Consider the following 21,591-nt stretch of genomic DNA (forward strand, 5'->3'; position numbering starts at 1 on the left):
GTGCAGGGAGAGTGTTAACCGTGTTAACCTTGCCCATGATTCCGTCCAATAAATATTCTGAGTTCTCTGATTTTTAAGTCAACTCTGTGGCCTCATTCCACAGGTAATTAAATAAAATAAACTTGCCACAAACTTTGGAGTAACTCTAGGTACAGAACAAGCGTTTCAGGAGAGAGACACTGGTATGGTCTCTACTTTAAGCAAGGTTTCATAGGATTCAGAGCTGGAGCCTAGGACCTTAGAGATGATCTAGTCCAACCCCCTCATTTTACAGATGAGGAAACTGTGGCCAAGAGAGGTGAAGAGATTTGCCAAAGGTCTCACAGAAGTCTGGGAGGTAGAGCTAATATCATGCCTCTTCCAGTTCTACTACTTTGTGTCTGGGGAAAAGTCCTTGTTATTGTGGTCACTTAGCTCCCCCCTCTGAAACCTCCCCCTTCTTTAACAAATGTATTCATTTCTGTTCTTCACTGTTACCTTTCTGTGAAATTCCTTCCAAATCTAAATTTCTAAGTCCTTCTATAGTCTGCCCCACCCCCAAATATTTGTATTTCTGAATATACACATTCCTCTGAATTCAGGCTCCGCTCCCAGTAGTGCACAAGACCACAAAATGGTCTTTTCCACCTCCATTCCTTTGCTTATATTATTGACTCTCCTTCTGTGGGTCACATATACTTAGAATGCCTTCCTTTTTCAAATTCATCTATGTAAATCCTACTTTTTTTAAAAAAAGAACCCTTACCTTCCATCTTAGAATCAACACTGTGTATTGGTTTCAAGGCAGAAGTGTTGAATGCTAGGCAATTGGGGTTGAGTGATTTGCTCAGGGTCACACGAAAGGTAGCTAGAAAGTGACTGAGGCCATATTTGAACCCAGGAGCTCTCACGTCCCTAAGCCACCCAGCTGCTCCCCTCCCCTTCTCATTCTTAATGGTCCAGCCTAGTCCATGCCTCAAATGGAAGAAATCTTCTCCAACTACTCCAGTAATTGTAGGAACATGGATTTGAAACTGAGTCACTGGGACCAATTTCTTTATTTTATAGATGAGAAAACTGAAGCATAGAGGCAAAAAAAGTAAAAAGATTTTACCAGGGTCACACAGCTATCAAGTATCTAAAGTAGGATGTGAACTAGGTCTTCCATACTCTAAGCGAAGTGATTTATCCACTGCACCATGCTGCCTCCCAACTCCTATGGTAGTTATAGGTCACTGAGGGTTGGAAGGAACCTTGGGAATCATCTAATTCAGCCCCTTTTTGCAGGTGATGCAAAAGAAGCCCATCAGGAAAGAAGGAATCAAGTGACTTTTCTCAGATGACACAACTAGAACAAGTTTAAGAAGATGGAACTTCAGATTCTCAACTCACTGATCAAAATTCCACTGCAATATACTAATTTGCAATGAACATTCTCTAGTGGTTCATTTTATTTTTTTTCTATTGTTCCTCTTGGTTTTTACCTGCTGAGGAAAGCTCCTTGAGGGCAGGAATCCTGGTTTATATCTTTGAGGTTCCCCCAGGCTCACACAGTACTAAGCATCTAGTTTGCTTAATTTTACAGAAGACTAATCTGGGGCCGGGGAAGAAAAAAATGACTTGCTGAGCAAGTCGGTGACAGTGCCAAGATTAAGACTTTTTCTACTCTGTTTTTACTGTCTCAGGCCCCCCACCTCCATACTTGACAAATGAATAAAGGGGTAACTTAGGGTATACCTGGGGAGGGGAAGAGAGGGAGGGCGAAGAGTGGTGGCAGAAAGGCTTCATGAGTATGATGAAGGTGCTAGCCAAGCAACTTAAGGGTAAGTGTGGTGGTTAATTATGTGGACTATTCACTGCTCATTTCAGCTTGAAGAGCAATGAATACAACAGCAGCCTCAAATGCACTGTATTTCCATGTCTGAAAGCACCAGCAGCCTGAAAACAGGAACAATATATTGTAGTCTGTTGAGTTATTACTGACAATCATTCATTTAAAAGAGAGAGAGAAAGAATTTTTTTTAATGATGAAGGCTGAATGAATCTTTACACAGTCAATCCCAAAGTGAGAGACAGGTGGAGCAGCAGACACAGGAAAAGTTGGTAGGGATTGGGGGAAAAGTGGGGGGCGAGGGGGTGGGGTGAGACAAATCCACATGAAAGGGAGGGCCCCTGTCCTGGCTGGCTCACTACTGCATCTCCGACACATGCCCGTTGCGCCATGTTGATATTGGTGTCTAAAGTTGTGTTGGCCAGGGCCCCTGGCTCACCTGTCCATTGAGAAGGGTGGGAGAGAGCAAGAGTGAGAGAGAGAAAACAGAGAAAGTAGGGAGGGGGAAAAAAAAAACTAAATGGAAAGGAGAAACATTGGATTTCCAGGGCTCTACCGCTGGCGACATATAAGTTCCCAAGAAGAAAGTCAGGCCCTCAATCCTGACTTTCTTCTCTCAGGCTGAGGAGGCAAAGAGTCCAGAATGAGATTAAGAGGATCACTTGGTAACATTAATCTTTTTTATTAAGAAGACAGATATTTTATAGTACTTCTTTTTTTTTGTAAAAATGGTATACATGAACCAATACAAAATGCGAATGGGAACATAATGGATATGGAGTTTCTTACACTGTAACATCGTCCATGTACACCTTAAAAACAGAACTGGCCTAAGGGGAAAAGGAAACGTCTGTGTGACTAAAGAACAAGCTTATTTGGCATCAATTATACATCCTTCATTATTTCATATTCCTTTAAAAAACACAAAAAAAAACAAGTTTGTTCTTTCTTCACTCTGAAAAAAAAGTGATCGACCTGTACAAAGTAATACTCAACAATACATTTCAAACAGTGCACTGTATACTTAAGAAAAAAATACATAAACCAATATACAACTAAAATCCATAATTTCCTGTTTTTGCTTTGTTTTATTTATTTTTTTTCCAATGTGTGGGGCCTACATTTTGCAATCTACCTGAGACGGAAAACACCAATCAAAACACATGAACCTGAGACATGTCAACATTGTAAGTCATAGAGTTACATCAGTAACACTGCACTACTGTACACTTTTCAAAACAGAAAAGATGGGCAGTTTCAAAAACAAGATGCCAATTCTGTAAGTGATGTTAAAAATAAAAATAAAAATAGAAACAGCAACTAAAAAAACAACCCTCTCACAACATGCTAAATGGTTCTCACCCTCTGATGTGGTATTCTACTGTGGTCAGAACTGGTGCTAAAGACTCTGAGTGGAGCCACACACTACAAAATTCACTGAAAAAAGGGTTATTTCTTATGGATCTTTTGGACTTGGTTAAGGGTTTAGGACTAGGAGGGGGTAAACACAAAATACTGCTCAATAATGGGTTTTCTTTTACATATCAGTCCATTCCCAAAAGGCCCCCAAACTGCCACGGTTCTATCAAAGGTTAAAAGACAAGAAAAAAAAAATAAACACGGTCCAAAATTAACAAAAAGTTGACACTTGTTTTTTTTCTTCCCTTAAATAAATCAGCGTAAGTTTTCCACATAATGTAACAATAGTAAAAATGCATCTTGCAAAATCCAAAATTACTCACTGAAAATGTTATATAATATATATATTTATATATAGATCTATCTTTTTGATGCCATCTTTCCAATAGGGACAGTTGTCTAGAGTCTGGAGCCTTACCAAATTATATGGTAAGAGTTTCGTTTTTGACCTTCAGGTTTTTGACCTTTCTTGATTTTCTTGAAGTTTCAATGAAAATCCCCACATTTCTTTAAAAAGTCACTGGTAACTTTACTTCCCCTACTTTCTCCCAAGGCTCCCCATCTGAGACGTGTTCAAGGTAACTTATTTTTAGTAGCTGTGCACTATGGCTGCCATCATGCGAGGATCAGTAATTTTTTGGCAGATGGTTCTTAAGGCTGAGGAAAGAGGCCAAGGCTAGTGTATGAAAGGTAAAAAGATAAAAACACTCACATTTGAGTTTTGATTAAGTAACTGAAAACCTCTACATGCTGTTTTTCCACCTCTGCTCTGACCTTTCTAGAACTGAGATCGACAGCAGACCAGTGTGAGAACAATACCGACCCTTCTTTTGTCCCTCTTGCCTTTGTCAAACTGAATCTGAAGGAATGAAAGTTTCACACAGACTCTCGTTGGAAATCCCAGCATGACAAATATCTGTAATATACAGTACATGCAGGCCACATCCTACTGCCTTCCTAAGCACAAAGGGAAAAAAATGATAAAAAAATAAAATAATAAAATAAAATAAAAACCCAACCAAAAAAAAAACAAAAACAAAAACAAAAACAAAACAAATCAACCCTGTTCATTCAAAGTCCTTCGTGTACCACGTGGACTTGTCTTTTTCCAACAAATTAGTGAGAAGTAAGGCCAATTGGGAAAGGTGGATGGAACCATTTGAAACAGAAATAATCAGAGCAGATTTTTTTTTTTTTACTCCCCCCCATTTGCCCTCTGGTGACAACACAAATTTGTCCACTTGTATAAAAGGGACAGACCTCACCTGTCAGGTCTGTTTAGGGCACTGGAAAAGGAGGAGTCCTTTATGCCCCAAACATGTCTGGACAGGGTGAGGTACCTCTACTGAGCAGTCTACAGACACAGAATTAAAGACAGATTCAATCTCATTGTGACACACCTCACTTGCAGATAACCCTGTGTAGTAAGCAATGTCTCTCCGTGGCAAACGGAGAACATTTTCTGAATCACAGTCTAATTTTCTAGTCTTTGCTGCCCTAAGCATTGGGAACATGGGCAACAGTGAAGAGTTTTCATTGTTTGTTCACCCAAACCTTTAGGACAACAGAGAAGAATGGATTATGGATACACTAAATTTTGAACTATGAAATCGAAACTGTGCTGGTTCTCCTTATATGAAATTGAGTTTCAAACAGAAAACAGTGACATTTTCAAAAGAAACAAAAGAAGGGGGAGGGGGTAGGGACAGGGGAAAGGGAAGGAGTAAAAGAACAAAAATGTCTAAGGGATTCCAGCAGGCAAATTTCAAAAGAGATGCTAAGAAGGGAAAATAAATCCACACAGAAAGGAAAACAAGGCACAGAATTTTCTGCAAATGACTCAACTAAACTAAATCCAAGTTTGACTTGGACTTGAAAAAATAAAATAAAATAAAACAACAACCAAAAAAAAAATAAAAAAGAGGTGTCAAACAGCAGAGTGTACTTTTATGAAGAACATTTTTACACAGCAAATCCCAGACCTTCCCAGTCTCACACCTCTCCACCCATTCATAAAAAAACACACGAGTTGCTCGCAAGTTCCAATATCACTGTCTCTTTATCGTCTAAATAGGGCCAGTTGGACACCTCATTGAAACAAAAAGGCTGATCTAGATGAAGTACTCTTTCTTTTCTTCAGAGTTGTTCTGTCCTCCTTCTGCATTGATTATAGCTGTGTCTGCGTCTGCTGCATCATCGGCTCCTTTGGCTTCATGAGTGAAGTATGTACCTGAAAGATGAAGTGGTAAAAGTACCGTGACTGTCTGATGGCCTCTGTGTAAAGTGGTACAGAGATGGCGACTTGCTTTATGGCCGTCATCAGCCCAAGTGGTGTGCGGGCAGCGGAGGGGAAAAAACAATTGGAGGAAGAAAGGGAGGTGGGTGAGACAAATGGGAATCCGGGGGTTCCACAGGCACCACTCCAACTGAATCGCTGCGATATAATTCAGCAAATGAGACATTAGAGCAGTGATTATGACCAGAGGATGTCAGCAGAAGAAAACGTGAGTGGGAGCTAAAAATGCAGAAAGCAGGAGAGCTGATGAAAGTGTGCACAGGACAAGGAGAGGCACAAGTATATGGCAAACGACCAAACCAGGGAAGAACGATTAGCAAATTTATGAATTAGGGGTCCTCTTTATTCTTCTCTGACAGAATCTGAACTAAAGTCACTTGGCTTTACTAAAAGGGGATGTGTCTGAATTTCCAGAAGTATGTCTGATTCTTATACCAATTCTTTTTAAGTTCAGGGACAAAAATTGAGCGGTGCCATGTATTTGATTGTGGTAATCAAGGCAAAATGTCTGTCTTAGCTGGCTGAAAAAAAGAACCCTAATTCATGAATTTGCAGGACAACATAGCTACTTTATAGAGGCAATAAATAAAGCCCTGGGAAATCAAGCCACCTGTTTTCACCAAGAAGGCCCAAGGGACTGTATGCATAAGGTAAAAGTCAGAAGCATTCCTACCATGGAAGGAAAGGATGTCCAGGAGGAGTTCAAACCTCTATGGCCATAGTGAAAAGACTCTATTATGTGTTTCTCTCTAAGGTTCTTAACAAATAGACAAAAAGTAGCCCATCATATAGAGGTTTTCAAAGTGAAAAACTGGAGAAAGGAGGAAGGAGGCCAAGTGCAAATATTTCCCTCGAGACTTTCCCTCAGCCCTTTCCCTCCACCTTCATTCTGCCAAGTCAAAGCCCTCTTCTTATGGCCATCCACATTTGGATCTCCTGTTTGGCCCTGGCACCCATATCCCTAATCTTGGTACTGAGGTTCAAGTTAAACACACACAGGGCCTGGGACGTGCTCTTCAAAACCAGACTGGCTACTGGGACTGAAGACAGAGGAAAACGGGTAATTTTAGGGAAACCAAATGATTTTAAGCTTGAACCAAACATTTGGATGCCGAAAGCAGCTGTTTCCTCGGGGCTCCCTTGTAGGACTCAAGCTGCCTTTCCCAGAACCAAATCCTTCAAACACCTAGATCTTAATAGCAAATGAAAATCCCCAAAGTGCTTGGAAAACACAACCGAGAAAGACAGGGGCCGAAAAAGAAAAAGAAGAATAAATTACCAGAAGGGGAGAAGAGGATTAGAGCAGCATGGGGCAGAGAGGCGGAGAGTTGGAAGAGATGATTGCACATCCCGATTGCACATTTGATAAGTGTGATGATTAATGGCAATTTAAATCTATTGCACTGATAATTTTAAAAATACATATTTATGTGGTTTTTAAACCAATGGATTTCTTTTAACTGTGATGTATCAATCGAAGGAAGTATTTCTTGTTGTGACCAGATTACAAAAAAGCCCACTTGGGTAAGGGAGTGTGCCCCTCCCCCTCCCCACCAGGGCCTGGAGACAAAAGATACGATGATCCCTCTATGCATATATTTTTGTTGGGTTTCCAACCACACCCAGGATGACTGAAGAGAGAGCTTGGCTAGCTTTTTAATCCTCAACATGGCACTTGAATGGAGCAGCCATCTACCAGGGGATGGATCTGTGGAAGGAGAAGACTGACCACTAATTCCACAGTCCTACATAGCACCTGCAGTGTTTTCTCCCCAAGTCCCTGACTTCAGAAGTTAGGTTGTGTGACCAGACAAACCAAGCCACCTCTCGAGGACAGAGCAGGAGAGTCCCCAAACTCAACGGCTGGGAGGGCAGGAGCATTTCCCCACCAACCTTCCCCGACACCCCCCCACCCCGGCTTACCTTTATGTCTAGCAAAGTATCGCCCCAAAATGATCAGCAGGCACAGCATGGCGAACACCACCACGGCGACAACCCCGCCAATCACCGCGTGATCCACTGCCCGGATGGAGTTGTCTTCCCCTGCCCGAGAATCTGTCAAAATCAGAAGAGGAATAGGGGTGCGAAGCTGATTACAGGTCGCCGGGCTGGACGACGCTGCCGCCAGGGTGACAAGGTCATCTTGGTTTTGTTTTTTTTTAATGGAGAAGTTGGAAAGAACGATCGAGGAGGTGGATCGTGGATCAGTTACACAGAGGGAGCACGCCGACCTGTCCGGTGCGGAAAGGATCCGTGCTCCCCGCAAGGCAATTTCATGATAAGTAGCACGGGGGTCACTAATGCAAGGGAAGCAAGCAGAGGGAGAAGAAAGAAAGGAGCCCAGGGGGAGGAAGGGGGCCTCGCTGATCCTGACCTAGTCTGAAATGTCTCTCCAGCAATGTCTAGCCACGGATCCTAATAAAAGAGGCTGACCTGAGAATTTCAGGGCATTCGGGATGGCCCCTTCGGGCAACAGTCTGGGCTGGAGACGAGGAGAGACAGCCCACTTAAGGGAGACACTGAATGACATTCCATGCAGAGGCAGAGCCAGGCTCTGGAAAACCACGGCGGCCTAGAGATGGAGCAAGGACGCCAGGGCTAAATACGAGTGACGTGCCCACTCCACTTAGGATCTATGAGGCAGTAAGCCTCAATCTAAAACATAAAAACCTATTCCGAAAAAGACAGCAAGGAATAATTGTACATTGCCACAGACAGTTTTTATTTTATTTATTTAACACCCCTGCATGCAATTAATTTTCTTTTATAAGCATCACTCCCTCAGGATGTCTTCTTCCGACTGAGGAACGACATGTTTGGCTGGGGAACAACTCCAAAATGAACCCGGAATGAGCTATGGTGATGTAGAATGAATGTATGGCAGTGTAAACAATTTTAATTTAGGAATGTGGCTACATCACCCCTTGCTGAAATCCTAATGGCACCCAAGATTTATAACATAGTAAAATACAATTATTCTCCCGTTGATTAATACATTAACATTTTGGAATGGAAGCTAAACCATTGTCTTTTTTTTTATTGAGTCAAGTGCGACACCTCCATTAAAATGATTTACTAGCTGTACCTTACAATTTAAGCACAGCAGCAACAGAAACGGTAAAAATCTTTTAACTTTACATGATTTGTGAAGTCATATGTGAAGGATTTACCATTTAAATCTTTCAGTACAAGAAGCACATGGCCTATAAATCTGTTCCCCTTGCAGTCGCTGGACGCCTAAGAGAAATGCATTTCACCAGGAAGACTGAGAGTGCAAATTCAAGTCAATTTTTAAGAAAGATTTATCTCTGTCTCTCTCCAAAGAACAGAGCAAATCTCTGAAGCCTCCACCTCTAATAATATTTGAAGTTTATCGATCAAGTGTACAGATCCGTGACAGCTAAAGGTAATGGTGCTCTTTTGAGCCGAAACCTGATACAACGCTTTCAGCAGGAGGGCATGATTTACACTTTCTATCGATATTTCCAATTCTGCTCTGAGATTAAGTACTGAAGGATGTGTGGAAGTAACTCGTGACTGAGGGTTCTATAAAACGCATTTTAATTAAAAGAGTTTAAATTAAAAATGAAGTCCTTAAAGTGTTTCATTAAGTTACATTTGAAAGGACCACAAGAAAGAGGGGGGAGAAACCCACATAAACAAAAATACTAAAGCCAGAGGCAGCTGCAGGGTTGCCCAGGACTACAGGATGATGGGGGTTTAATTGGGGAATGGAGATGGGTAGCAGGCAGAGTGCACTGCAGCCAATTAGCCAGCTCCATGATGTGGGATCCCCTCCAGTGACACATCTAATAAGCTAAACTTGAAGCATGGAGGTGAGGAATCTCCCTCCTCAGCCAAAAAAAGTGTTGTCGACTGCGTTTGCTACAGTATTCACTGTCATGCAAGTAATTTCAACAAGGTATGGCTCCACTAGGGAAACTATTTTTGGGGAAAGAAAACATGTTGAAGAAAAGCACTCCTCATGGGACACTGTGTCTGCTGGAGGCATGTGCTTTACACACTGGATATACTCACTCGTTCAAAGGATTAGGAGGGGGGGAAAATAAAGATACTAGAGCTGTAAAAAAAAATAAAAATCAGAAATGACCAAAAGGGAGTTAAAAATCATAGAAAATCAAGTAAGGGGTATTTTCCTTGGGGGAATGATCACAGAAGGAATTTTGCAATAATGAGAATTAAATCATATCCAACTGCCGTGAGCTTCAAACTTCTTGGAAATTATGTCTTTCAACTCAATGTCTTGGAGCTGTGTGGAGATAAAAAGAAGTCGGATCTTGAAGAAAGTGAAGGGTGGTCATATTTAACTAAGTGAAGGCCAAAAAGGGCTCAAGAAATAGTCAAGCTGAGGCTTAGACAGCCTTTCTTAAAAGGGCAAAGTCTTTGGTCTAGGCAAACTGTTGGTGGAGAATGCACATCTGTGGCTACTATTAGGAATATATTCACTATTACCTGCTCCCATAACTGGCAACGAGATGAGTCCAAGAAAAGTGATGTCTTAGGGAGAGAAGCTATGGGAGCAAATGGGATTTAACTAGAGGCATAATCACTTTAAAACTTAATCATTTGTTATAAGCCTTCCCTGTGAATGGGCTTACAAATAAATAAGCTTGACTTCCTTCTTTTCTTACTCTTACACCTCCCCTATCCCCTAATTAAGTAGACTGGTTCAAGTTTTGTTGTTTTTTTGAAAGTGTACATATTTTATAGCCATTTGTTTATAAGGGTAATCTCTACGGCTATCTTCTGATACCTTCTTTGATCAGGAAGTTTACTACCCACAGTTAATCACCAAGACATCTTCCCTGCCTTCATTTACTGTGGACAGACACAGAAGGTTACCAATGTTTAATTTACAGGGAATATTGTAGGTTATGAGCTCCTCACTGCCTCCTCACTCACTCCCCACTGCCACCTCTCCGGTTTATTGCGGTAGATGATAATAGAGTTGTGCCCAATTCACCTGCTCTCTACCGCCTCTGTCACTGCTTGGCCTCACGTATAAAGGTCATAACTGTTTCTGGACTCATCTCGGTTCTTTCCATTTGTTTTCACGTATAGGGTAGGGGGAGAGTTTTTATATTGTTATTGATTGGCTCAGGCAGTGTCAGAGAGAGCTGTTACCTACCAGGGGGGATTGGCTAAGCACTGTCTAGACTGTGGGACAGCTTCACTCATGATGTGAAACAATATCCTAAGACTTTACACAAAAAGGCACTTGGGCTTGAACTAGCCAGGATGGGGATCAGGGCCTGGAGGAAATATAGACTATCAAAAGAAGAGCTGCTATGAACAGCAGCCTGACAGCTCTTTCATCGTTCCTGTTCAACTCAAAAGTCAAGAGCTCAGGAAGATTCCTTGAGAAATTACTTTCAGGTGAGAGACTTGAAAAAGTTTTGGCCTTTGCTGCCACCCCCAAGTCTGAAGTCTGGAGCACTGGCCTTTCTCAGTAAAGACCCATCAACTTAAAAAATTCCTGAAATGCCACCACCAAACGTCTAGCCCCCTGTTTGAAATGGGGGCAAAAGAGAAACAAATGAGCTGAACTCTGGCCTCAGCTGCTTTTAAAATGGATATGTGAAATGGGCAAATTGATAGGAAGAATAAATAATTTGAATTTCAGGTGAATGGGTAAAAAATAAGTTCATCTTGGGGGCAGCTGGGTGGCTCAATGGATTGAGAGCCAGGCCTAAAAAAGAGAGGTCCTGGATTCCAATCTGACCTTAGACATTTCCTGGCCAACTCACTCAAATTGCCTGACCCTTACTGCTCTTTGGCCTTAGAACCAATACAGAGAATTGATTCTAAGATATAAGTTAAGGGTTTTAAAAAAAGTTAATCTTTTCAGGTTAGGTGAGTGGGGTTCCTTGGAGACCCAACCTGTTCCATTCACTGATTAGCATATGTGCACCCATTGTCTGGAAAGAAGCTGTGCTTATGGGATAGTTACCCTTTCATCCTACAAGGCAGAAGGATTATTTATACTTGTAGTCTTATCTAGCCAAAAAAATTCTACCAGTGTAGAAGTTTGGTGATGGAACAGGTGATCTCAAGGTAAAAACAAAAAGAAACACCAAACACTGGCCCCACCACATTCATTGGATCTATTTTGTTGCGAGCCCAATGTAGCTGTTAGGAGCTAAATGCTTGATGATCCTTTCTGACTTAAATAGCATCATATTTGTTATTTGTTCATTCAGTTGTGTCTGATTCTTCATGACCTCATTTGGGGCTTTCTTGGTAAAGAGATTGGAGTGGTTGGCCATTTCCTTCTTGAGCTCAATTTATAGATGAGGAAACTGAGGCAAACAGAGTTCAGGGTCACACAGCTAGTAAGTGTCTGAGGCTGGATTTGAACTCAAGAAAATGCGTTGTCCTCACTTCAGGACCAACACTCCATCCACTGTGAAACATAGCTGCCCCAAATAAGTGTCAAAGAGCCTAGGCATTTCCCTACCTAAGTCAGTCACTATTCTTTCTAAGGCTCTGGGGACAGGAAAAGCTTCTCTGAGGGGGGGAAAAAGGAGCATCAGGAATTGTTTGGCATTTGAGTATTAGTTTTGCTTAACCCAAAAAAGCTGATAACTCGGCTTCTGGTCAAAGTCTACACCTGCCAGCTGAATGCTACGTTGGTGACTACTGTTTGGGTCAGAGTTCCATTAAGCACTGGCTCACTTGCATTTCTCAGCAACTGTCAAGAAAATTCAAAGGAACTCTTGGGAGGATGGCAGAGGGAAAATGGCCCAAGTAACCTGTTTTCTTACCTTGGGTCAGGTAACCTGGTTTGACCCCTTTCCCTGTAGGCAGTCAGGACTTAGGAGTTTCTGTCTCCACTGGAAGTTGGTTTTGTTGGAAGTTATTTTCTTGTTTACTACCGGGGGAAGTTGATGGTAGTGGTGGAGGTGGAGGTGAAGGTGAAGGTGGAGGAAGAAGTGGTAGTGGTAGTGGTGATAGTGGTAGTGGTGGTGGTGGTGGTGGTGGTGGTGGTAGTGGTGGTAGTGGGGTGTCTCTCCTCTTTTCTCCATTTCTCTCATTACTTGTCAAAAATCTTGCCATTCTGGCAATCAAGTCACCTCATCCTTAGGAGTACTCAGCAAAATAAATGCTGATATCTACAAACTGGAAGCTACAGTTTTAACACTGGCAATAGCTTAAATAGATACCCAAAAGTTATGTCTGGGTTTAGTGGTGGATGAGAGTCTGTGTTACAGAGCAGGAAAGCCCACTACTTTTTATATAAAAAGCCATATTCAAGGCACCATCTTGTATAACAAGTAACTGGTCAATGCATACCATCACCTAACCAGCTGACAATCAGGCTTGTGGCCAGAGAAACCCTTTGGTACAATGGTCTCTGGGCCCTCAAACTCCTCACGTCAAAGCCTAAAGCTGCACAGAGAACTTGGGAATCCATCAAAATTACACCAAGCTTTATGACTCTAATGTATATGATTACTCTGAAAAGGAAGGGACTTGTCTGTGCTTCCGTGCATGGTCAGGTAATGCTTAGGGTATGAGGACAAAACACTGTCTTGGTAGGCTTACCTTGACATTATCAAAACGTCTCCAGCTGATAATTTAAAGCACAACTAGCCAAATTGTAGAGAGTTACACACTTCACTCAAGGACACATGTTTGCATTTTTGCAAGTTACAAAGTTAACTCATCTAATTTTCAAAGCAAACACTTAACGGATGGAGAGATTCTAATAATATTTAGTCCTGCTGCTTCTAATTACTGGACAGATGCCCAGCCCACCACAATGTTGTACATTTACAGCTGAACAGGGAAAAGGTCAGAAATGTTGAATTTTTGCAATATTTCTGCCATCCAATTTAGTTTATAAAGTTTCTTTTCCTGGGCTGAGATCCTGCTGGACATGCCAGCTCAATTATAAACTCTTAAAAATAAGAGTTTCTAATGGAAATGCTGACTCAAGCCCCTTGGGGCTATATGGATTAGTCTATCCAGGTGAAAACTTGATGAATATGATGTCATTCACTATCACTTTGTTGGAGTTCGGGAGGAGGAAAAGAGAAAATCCCAGTGTCCCATCTCCCCCCACCCCCAATCTGAGGAGAAAAAAAAGAAACCTGACCTTAAAAAATAAACACTGACACTGTTGAAAAATGGAGCTAATCATTTCCAGCACTGATTGTGTTTCCCATCTACAGTAACACAAATAAGTGTGTTTTTTGAAAAGCACAACTTTATTACTGAAGGGGAACACACTGAATGGCATGAGCTGACAAAATGCCACATTATTTGCTAATCCTAATATGTTATTCTTCTTTAAGATTTGCTTTTCTCAGCACCAATTCAATTATAGATGCTACAAATCCTTCTGACATTTAATTCCCTCTTGTCAGAGAGTAGTAAATGTATACAGGACATGCACAGCTTTCCCATTAAGATGTTAATATATATTGGAGCACACTAGCCTCTATACAGCATAACCTTTCTTCTTCTCAGAAGGGTAGGAAGGGAGGAATGAATGCAAGGAAGGAAAGAAAACCAGGAAGATTTCTGAATTGCATTGCAGGCATCTAGTACTACACTTTAGCTGCATCTAGCTCAATCAATTTAACTATAAACCACACTAACATTTCAAAGAAACTATTTTAAGCGACTTAAAGGAAAACTGTAGTTGATCATCATACCATACTGAGCTCAATAACCTCCCATTAAAATTGTATGTACATATATATATATGTAGATATGCACATGTACATACTGTGGTCTACAACAGCATCAGGATTCAGGGGTCTCGGGATGGAAGACAGAGGAAATTATGTGACTGATTCAACCCAAGAATATTTTCTGAAGGTTTGACCTGGAGATGTAGAAAGAATAATGATCCCCACCCAGCAGAATGGTCTAATAACCTGTTATAATTAACAGAATAACCTGTTATATAACAGTATAATCACTACAGAAGAACTTTTATACCTATTTTTATCTTTGGCTTCTTCCATGATGTAAAGACAATTCAATGAAAAACTTTCCGAGGGTAGGGCCATGACTTATATTTCTTTGAATGCCCACTTTCAGAGCAGGCACTCAATAAACACTTGTTGAACCGACAATACTAAGGAGCTGAGCAACCCTCAGACTTAGATTTAATATTGGGAAAGTTATTGTCAGCTACAGGGCTGCTGCCCTTTGTGGTGGCCAAGTTTATGAGGAGTGTCTGGTTAAAAGGTATCATACTTTGCAAATGAATATTAAAAGTTTTTAAAAATCGTCAGTTCTTCTGTCTAAAATTTCTTGAGTTAATTCATTTAACCACTAGCAAAAATGATTTCCAATGGTTTCTAACCAGTTGTAAATCCTCTACAGTATTCTGCATCTCCAGGCAGACCAAAAGGCACATTTGTATAGTGATCATCTCTACACATCAAATAATAAGGACTTAATAGTGGATTGATGCTTTTTAATCAGAAGCAGCAGTAAGGCAATGAGAATGGCACTAGAGTTTTCCTTTAAATGAGAGCATATCTGATAAAAAGCATATAGTTAAGTAGATTGTTTCTACACAGACATATCCCACTAGAATCTCTCTTTTACAGAAAGATGCTCAAGTGGACCTGAGGGATTTGGAGGATTCCTGGGAAGATGGGTTAATGAATATGGTGAAGTCACCCCAAAGTAGTGTCCAACCTGTAGAACTGGAGTTCACATTTTGCTCACCTGCCTTTCAGTTAGAAAGAAAAATTCTTATTTAATAAGAGTCATTCTTGGCCATGGAGGGAAAACAGCATCGTGTTGGAGTATACCAAATCACTATCAAAACCATTAAACTCATGCCCTTTCCAAGTCATAAGGCGATTGGCATGGGCACAAACCTCAGTGCCTCTTATTCATTCAAATAAAGCAAATAACATTTTAATTTTTCCCAACCAGAACATTTTAATATTTCCCATGAGGTTTTATGACCACCTTGGAGGTAGACAACTTCTAGCATTTAGGACAATGAACCTGCCAATGGAAAGAAAATATCAATCCATTGTTTCCTCCCCACATCCATGCCAAAGAAAGCAGCAGTGGGCAATATGGGATGGTTATCTTTCCTAGCCAGGCATCAAGCAGCCGAAGTCTTGCTGATCTGGAAAGGAACTTCTAAGGAACAATATTCCTCAAAGTGGCAAATAATTCCCTAGATTCCACAGAATTACAATTCCAAATTAAACTTTTGATATTTACATATACATATATCTGTGTGTACATATTAACTCTATCTATTTATGTAAATATAGTTAGTTAATTCCACAACTTTTGAAAGGTACAGTTTAGAACTCTATGCCTCAGGACTTTCCCCATTCTGGGACTTTAAAAAAAAAAAAAACTATCATGGAAATTAGATGGCCTGACTGCCAAACCTGAGGTCACATTTTATGCTAAGGCTGATAATGAAGAAGAGGAAGAGAGTCTTGTGTGTGGTCTACTGACATAGGAGTAGTAAGTACCTTTCAGAAAGATACAACTGCATTTTAGAGGGCAGAAGAAAGGACTGCCCAAAAGAGTAGCTGAAATCAACCCCTTAGGACCTTTTTAGTGTCTGGATGCCAATATACCCAACCCCATAATTTGCAAGCTGGCCCAAAGTCCTTTAAATGTTTCCCTGGGTCAAAAATTAGCCCAGGCTAATTTGACAGTTTTGATCCAATGTTTCCTTTGTGTCGTGAAGGCAAAAGTGGGATTCATTCAGGTTCTTCCTTAATTAATATCAGGGGATAGTCTGCCAAAGCCATCCAAAGATTTGTTCCTTACTCTTACCTTTCTAATACTTTAGAAAAACTGTGGCAAGATTGTTTCAGCTTATATTATGGTCTCTAGTCCAAAATTTTAAAACATGTTTTGGGGAAATGTGATAGATCTGGTGTTCCTGCTCTGCCCTTCTGCTTTATAAGAGAAGGTTGATGAATCTCTTTATACGTAGTAGATGGCCATTCATTTGGGGACATTTTATATTTATCACTGCACAACATTAAATGTTCCCCAAAGGCCCTTCCATTGCTGGAGGGAGAAGACTGTGGTGTAGGAAAGATTAAAAAAATTTTTTTAAGGTTTTAAAATGAAATAGAGGAATAAATATGCTTAAAGCTATCCTATTCCTCACGGGTGGCAATAACCACCAGCTGTCACTAGGAAACAGCAGATGTAATTGATAAAACAATTCAAAAAGTCGTGTGGATCCATCATCAATAAAGTTAACACCCAAAAAAGTAAATGGATGGGTTCAAAGAAAAACTGGATAAGCTCCCCAGGTCTACCAATAATTAAATCTCTTAACATACAGGCATGAAATTTTTTTTTTAAATGCAGATTAAAGAGGAGGATCAGCTGGGCAACTTGCTTTGCTGTATGAGGATGGAGTACCATATGCTGCTTATGAAAATGTCATTAACTGAAGCAGCGCTGGAGTATGTTTTTGGGGGGAGGAAAAAATGGAGACTAGAGACCAAGCTGTCATTATTTCAAAGGAAATATAGTCTATAACATTTATCCCCAATATAGAAAGAATAAAATTGCCACCAAGATGCAGCAGGGAATGGATAGTAATATTATTCATTACCACAGTTTAGCATTAAGTGTGCAACACCTACTCTAATTTATTGATGGACTGTTTAAGACGGGTGTTAACCTGTTTGTCTTGTATTATAATTGAATTCGGTCTCTAAGCTACAGGAATTCAAGGAGTTCATCCTTCTTCAATCAATATGCTCCCCTTCAGTGACCCATTTCAAGACAGCTTCATAAAAAATAATGTATTTTGTTTTAATAAATTTAAACACTATGACAGCTGCTCAATTTTTATTGGTTGTTTTTTCCAGACGTCTCTTAGCTGAAGAGTGAAGCTAAGGCTCACAATCAATAATAATTGATTAATCAGCATCCCCTTTGAACAAAGGTGCTAATCAGTTTTTGATTAGTTCATCAAACCAGATGTAAAGGCAGCCCAGTCCTCTGCCTGATTGTTCATCAGTGTTTTACATGATGTACGCTGTTGAGCAAAAAATGTGACTGAGATGCATCTGGAAGGAGTTGGGGGGGGGGGGTGGTGTTAGGGGAGGGTGGGAGAAACAACTTAATGTATTAATTTAACTGAATTATTATGAACACACACAAACAGTTATTGGTTTATTTGTTCTGACTGGTGGGTGATTGATAGGGCTACAGCAAAGATGTACGTGACAATGATGCTGAGTTACTCAGCAGTCTTAATTACTGAATCCTGGGTGGGTAAAGGGGGCAAATTAGTCATCTTTTTTATAAAAAGGAAAAAAAAATTACTTTTGCTTGTCTAAGTGATTCTTGTTGGGTGACAGAGCAAACAAACACATTGGAAGGGAGCAGGTCTGGATCTTATCCACAAGAACTAACCAGGATCTTTTCCCTTTCATTTTGAGGCAATCATTTCCAAGGGATCAGTCTCTGAACTAAGCCCAGAGACCACCTTCAAATGACATTTCATCATAAATTGCTTATTTCTCATACTAATAAGTGGATTAAACTTCAAATAGGGATAAGACCACCCATCTGCATCAGGAAAAAAAAAAGCCAACGGCTGAACTTTTTACAGCTTTGCTAAATAAAACTTTTTTTTAATAATGAGGCAAAATGAAATCAATTCTTTCCTAAGAATTTTCATTCCACTTTCCCTAGGTCATTTATTTAGTTATTTGTTTGTTTGTTTAGGGGGTTGGAATAAGTCTGGGGGGAGGGTTGGTGTTTGCACAATAAAAAATATTTCTATTTTGCTCATTTCTGGGAATTACTGTAGATGAGCAACAATGAAATTGTCTTTGTTTAACGCTATACCTCAACACCTACCTCTTAAAAAGACTTGTTGGGAGATGACAGCATTTTTCAAGTATCAGATGGGCTCCCATTTGGAAAAGGGATTAGATTTACTGTGATTAGTCTCAGAGGATACAACCAGGAACAATTGGTAGGAATTAGAGAAAGGCAGATTTAATCTTGAAGTCCAGGAAGTATTCTTAACAACTAGAACTCTCCAAAAACAGAATGATATGGTCAGAATGGGTTCTCCTTTGCAGGGGATGCTCAAAATTTAGAACATATGATCATTGCTAGAGAAGTTTAAAGAAAGACTTCTTAGGTCAGATAGAGGCAGACCACAGACTACTGGCCTCAGTCTCTTTGCCTCTGTATAAGAGGATGTCAAGAAGTCTCAATTCTACTCTTCCTCCAATGGGCCGATGAGTTACACACTTAACTTTCTCCAGAGGCAACAGTGAAAAAAGGCTTCCTTGGGAACAATGTGGGAGGGGTCATTATTTATAAAGAGGTTAACTGAAATGTTTAAGAAACTAATAGATGGTTGGAGGTTGTCCCAAAGCATGGGAACTCATATAATTGTTTAGCTCTGATCACTTTAAATCTCCTCCCTCCCCTCTTTGTAGGATATGCTTCTTATTGTGGATTAGTAACACCTAAATCCTGGAATCAAGCATGAAACCTACTTTTGCAAGTGCTCAGTCTGCTGTGAAAAAGGTCTGAGGTGGATAATTAGTTTACATCATGGCTGTGACAAAACAATTGGCCCCTTCATTCCCCCTCCCACCCTTATTCCTAACATAATCAGATCATGACTTTACCAGCCTATCCCAAGGAAGTAGGCAGTAAGGATTTAAAGAGATGCTTTTTTTTTTTTTTAAAGAAATAGATCTTGTCACACAATCCAACATCCTTAACTGCTTTACAAATGCAACAAAATTTCTTGTGAACCATCAGATAATTAGGATGTAAGAATTATTTCAAGCCACTGAACTTAGAGTTGTTATGGTACAACTGAAAAGATATATTGTCCTCCACTGTGTGCAGAATGTCTTCCAGCGCTGAAATACATTCAGATATAAATACCAATTCCAGCAGCAAGGGAGGTGGATGGGTGTGGGGAGGAAGAACAATCATCAACAGAAAACACTTATTTCTATAAAGACAGGTTGCTTGCATCAGGAAAACTGCTGATTGCAACTCAAAATGGCCACTATGCAGTAAGTGAACAACATTTCCACAGGTTGGACACTGCAGAACCTTACCTAAAAACTAGCCCTTACCTGAGAGGTCCTCACTGTCCAGTTCTTCTGCGGAATTGGGCAACTGAGTAAGGCCTTACAAGTAAAAACAAACTCGTTTTTTTTTCCATTCCTCGAGGGACATAAACAAAACACTTAAGAACTGAGGATGAATTTTTTGAAAAATATGAGCCAAATCACTTGCCATCTTTTTTTTTGATAGTTCAAATATATTAAGGCATAAGTACAGTTCTCAAATAATTTACTTATTACTGATAGACAATGAGAGGCAGAAAGATTCCTCAGTCTCCACTGCTCAAAGCACATGAAACATGAAGGGGAATGTTCGAAATCACTCATTCGTAACAGCATGCAAAAATATAAAACCTGATTGTTAGCTGTCAATGCTCTGCTATATCTTTGTTACAATTCTATTTAGATTCTCCACACCGCTGTATATAAGAAATTTTATTTCAAGTTTTGCTACAAATTGAAATCCTTTGCCAATACTGACAAATACAGCATTTTATCAATTTATGATTATCTTGGATCACATATTTCAAATTGGTATAGCATCTGCTAACTGCAGATTGCAGGTTATTCCTTCATCAGAAAAATCTGATATGTAAAAAAAAATTTTTTTAAGTATTTCATAAATCAATGATACTCAATGAAAAACAAACACCGTCAAAGCTGAAAAAGCAGTTAGGCCAGGAGAGAACCAGCTGGGGCCTTGAAATGCTGGTGTCTGCAGCACTCCAAGTTTTGCCCATGAGTATGTTATTTCTTAGCTTGTTGGGCTTTTCTCTAGAGAGGTCAACAGGGAAGGAGAAAACTGGGAGGCTAAATTAGAAAACAGCTTCCATTTTCTAATGCTTTACTTGCAAAGCTGATACAATAAGAAAGGTCACAGAACAATGCAAATGTTCTAAGACTGGGGAAGCCTATTTAATTGGGGGTGGGGAGGGAAGCCACAGTGCACTGGAGTATATAAGCAAAAAACAAACAAACAAACAAAACCAAACCTTGCTTTGGCCACAGGATGCAGGCCAGGCAGATGCACTCTGGGGCTATGGGCAGGATTTGCTACTTTTCTAGAGGAACATAGATTTAACCAAATCAAGCAAATAAAAAACGGTCAATCCCAAAGCCCCTGTCTCCCCTCAGTGGGCTTTTCAGAATCATGAAAGTTAGTGATGGAAGATATTTAATTAGGCAATGGGGGCTTCTCTTGACAGTTCGGGATTTCCCAATATTAAAAGAAGAATTTTCATCATTGCCCTTGGGAGAGAACTCCTAAGGGCAGAAGGCCAATGAGAAATGGATGATTTCCAAGTCCACAGGTGCTCCCAAACTATAGAATTAGGCTATTTAAGGCGAAGCAGTAAGTGCTGCATTAAATTATAGAAGCATCTAAGTAGGAAGAATTTCCATTTTTCCCCGAGTTTGGATTGGCTGAAAGTCTTCCAATTTCTAATTGGCTTTATCCATTGTATAAAGACTGATGATTACAATTATTTGAATAATTGTTATAAATGGGCAACATAAAGTACTTCTCTGTAGTTAATTATGTATTTGTGGTTCTCAGAAGGCTAATCCCTCACTTCTACGTGGCCCAATGAATATCAAAGAATTCTACACACATGCTTGGCATCCACTGAACCATACTAAACAATGATGTTTTGCATAGGCATTTTTATTGCTCAAGGTTTATTTCCTTGGGGAGGGGGTTAGAAAGCTAATTTTCTGTAACAGTTTTTTTTTCCCCTTAAATAAAGACAAAGATGTTTATGAAATATCATTGATATGCAAAGCTTCCCCATTAGAAAGCAGCAGACAGTTGATATATACCTCATTAAAGATGAAACTGTCATTTTCAATAGCATAAAGTTTAAAACACACCAACTCATCTGGAATCTACTGTTTAAATTACATGCTAAAGTGAGATTAGTAGCAATCAATTTATTTTTTGCATTATCATTGCTTTTCACCAATCTTTTATG

The 21,591-nt window shown here is 40.1% G+C and overlaps 1 protein-coding gene across 5 annotated transcripts in view; it reads right to left on the reverse strand.

Moving 5' to 3' along the window:
- Nucleotides 1–5,074: 5,074 nt before the first annotated feature.
- CADM1 (cell adhesion molecule 1) overlaps nt 5,075–21,591 on the reverse strand; it is a 370,211-nt gene continuing 353,694 nt past the window's right edge. For 3 of the 5 annotated variants that reach the window (XM_044669585.1, XM_044669583.1, XM_044669582.1), the window contains 2 exons: nt 7,449–7,580; nt 5,075–5,459 (listed from right to left, as the gene is read on the reverse strand). In XM_044669585.1, the coding sequence (XP_044525520.1) occupies nt 5,341–5,459; nt 7,449–7,580 (251 nt within the window). In that variant the 3' untranslated portion in view covers nt 5,075–5,340. Of the gene's footprint in view, nt 5,460–7,448; nt 7,581–19,630; nt 19,685–21,591 lie in introns of all 5 variants that reach the window. The other 2 variants (XM_044669584.1, XM_044669581.1) reach the window with 1 other exon arrangement.

This window comes from Gracilinanus agilis, chromosome 3, assembly GCF_016433145.1.
Source record: "Gracilinanus agilis isolate LMUSP501 chromosome 3, AgileGrace, whole genome shotgun sequence".
In the NCBI taxonomy this organism is placed as follows: Eukaryota; Metazoa; Chordata; class Mammalia; order Didelphimorphia; family Didelphidae; genus Gracilinanus; species Gracilinanus agilis.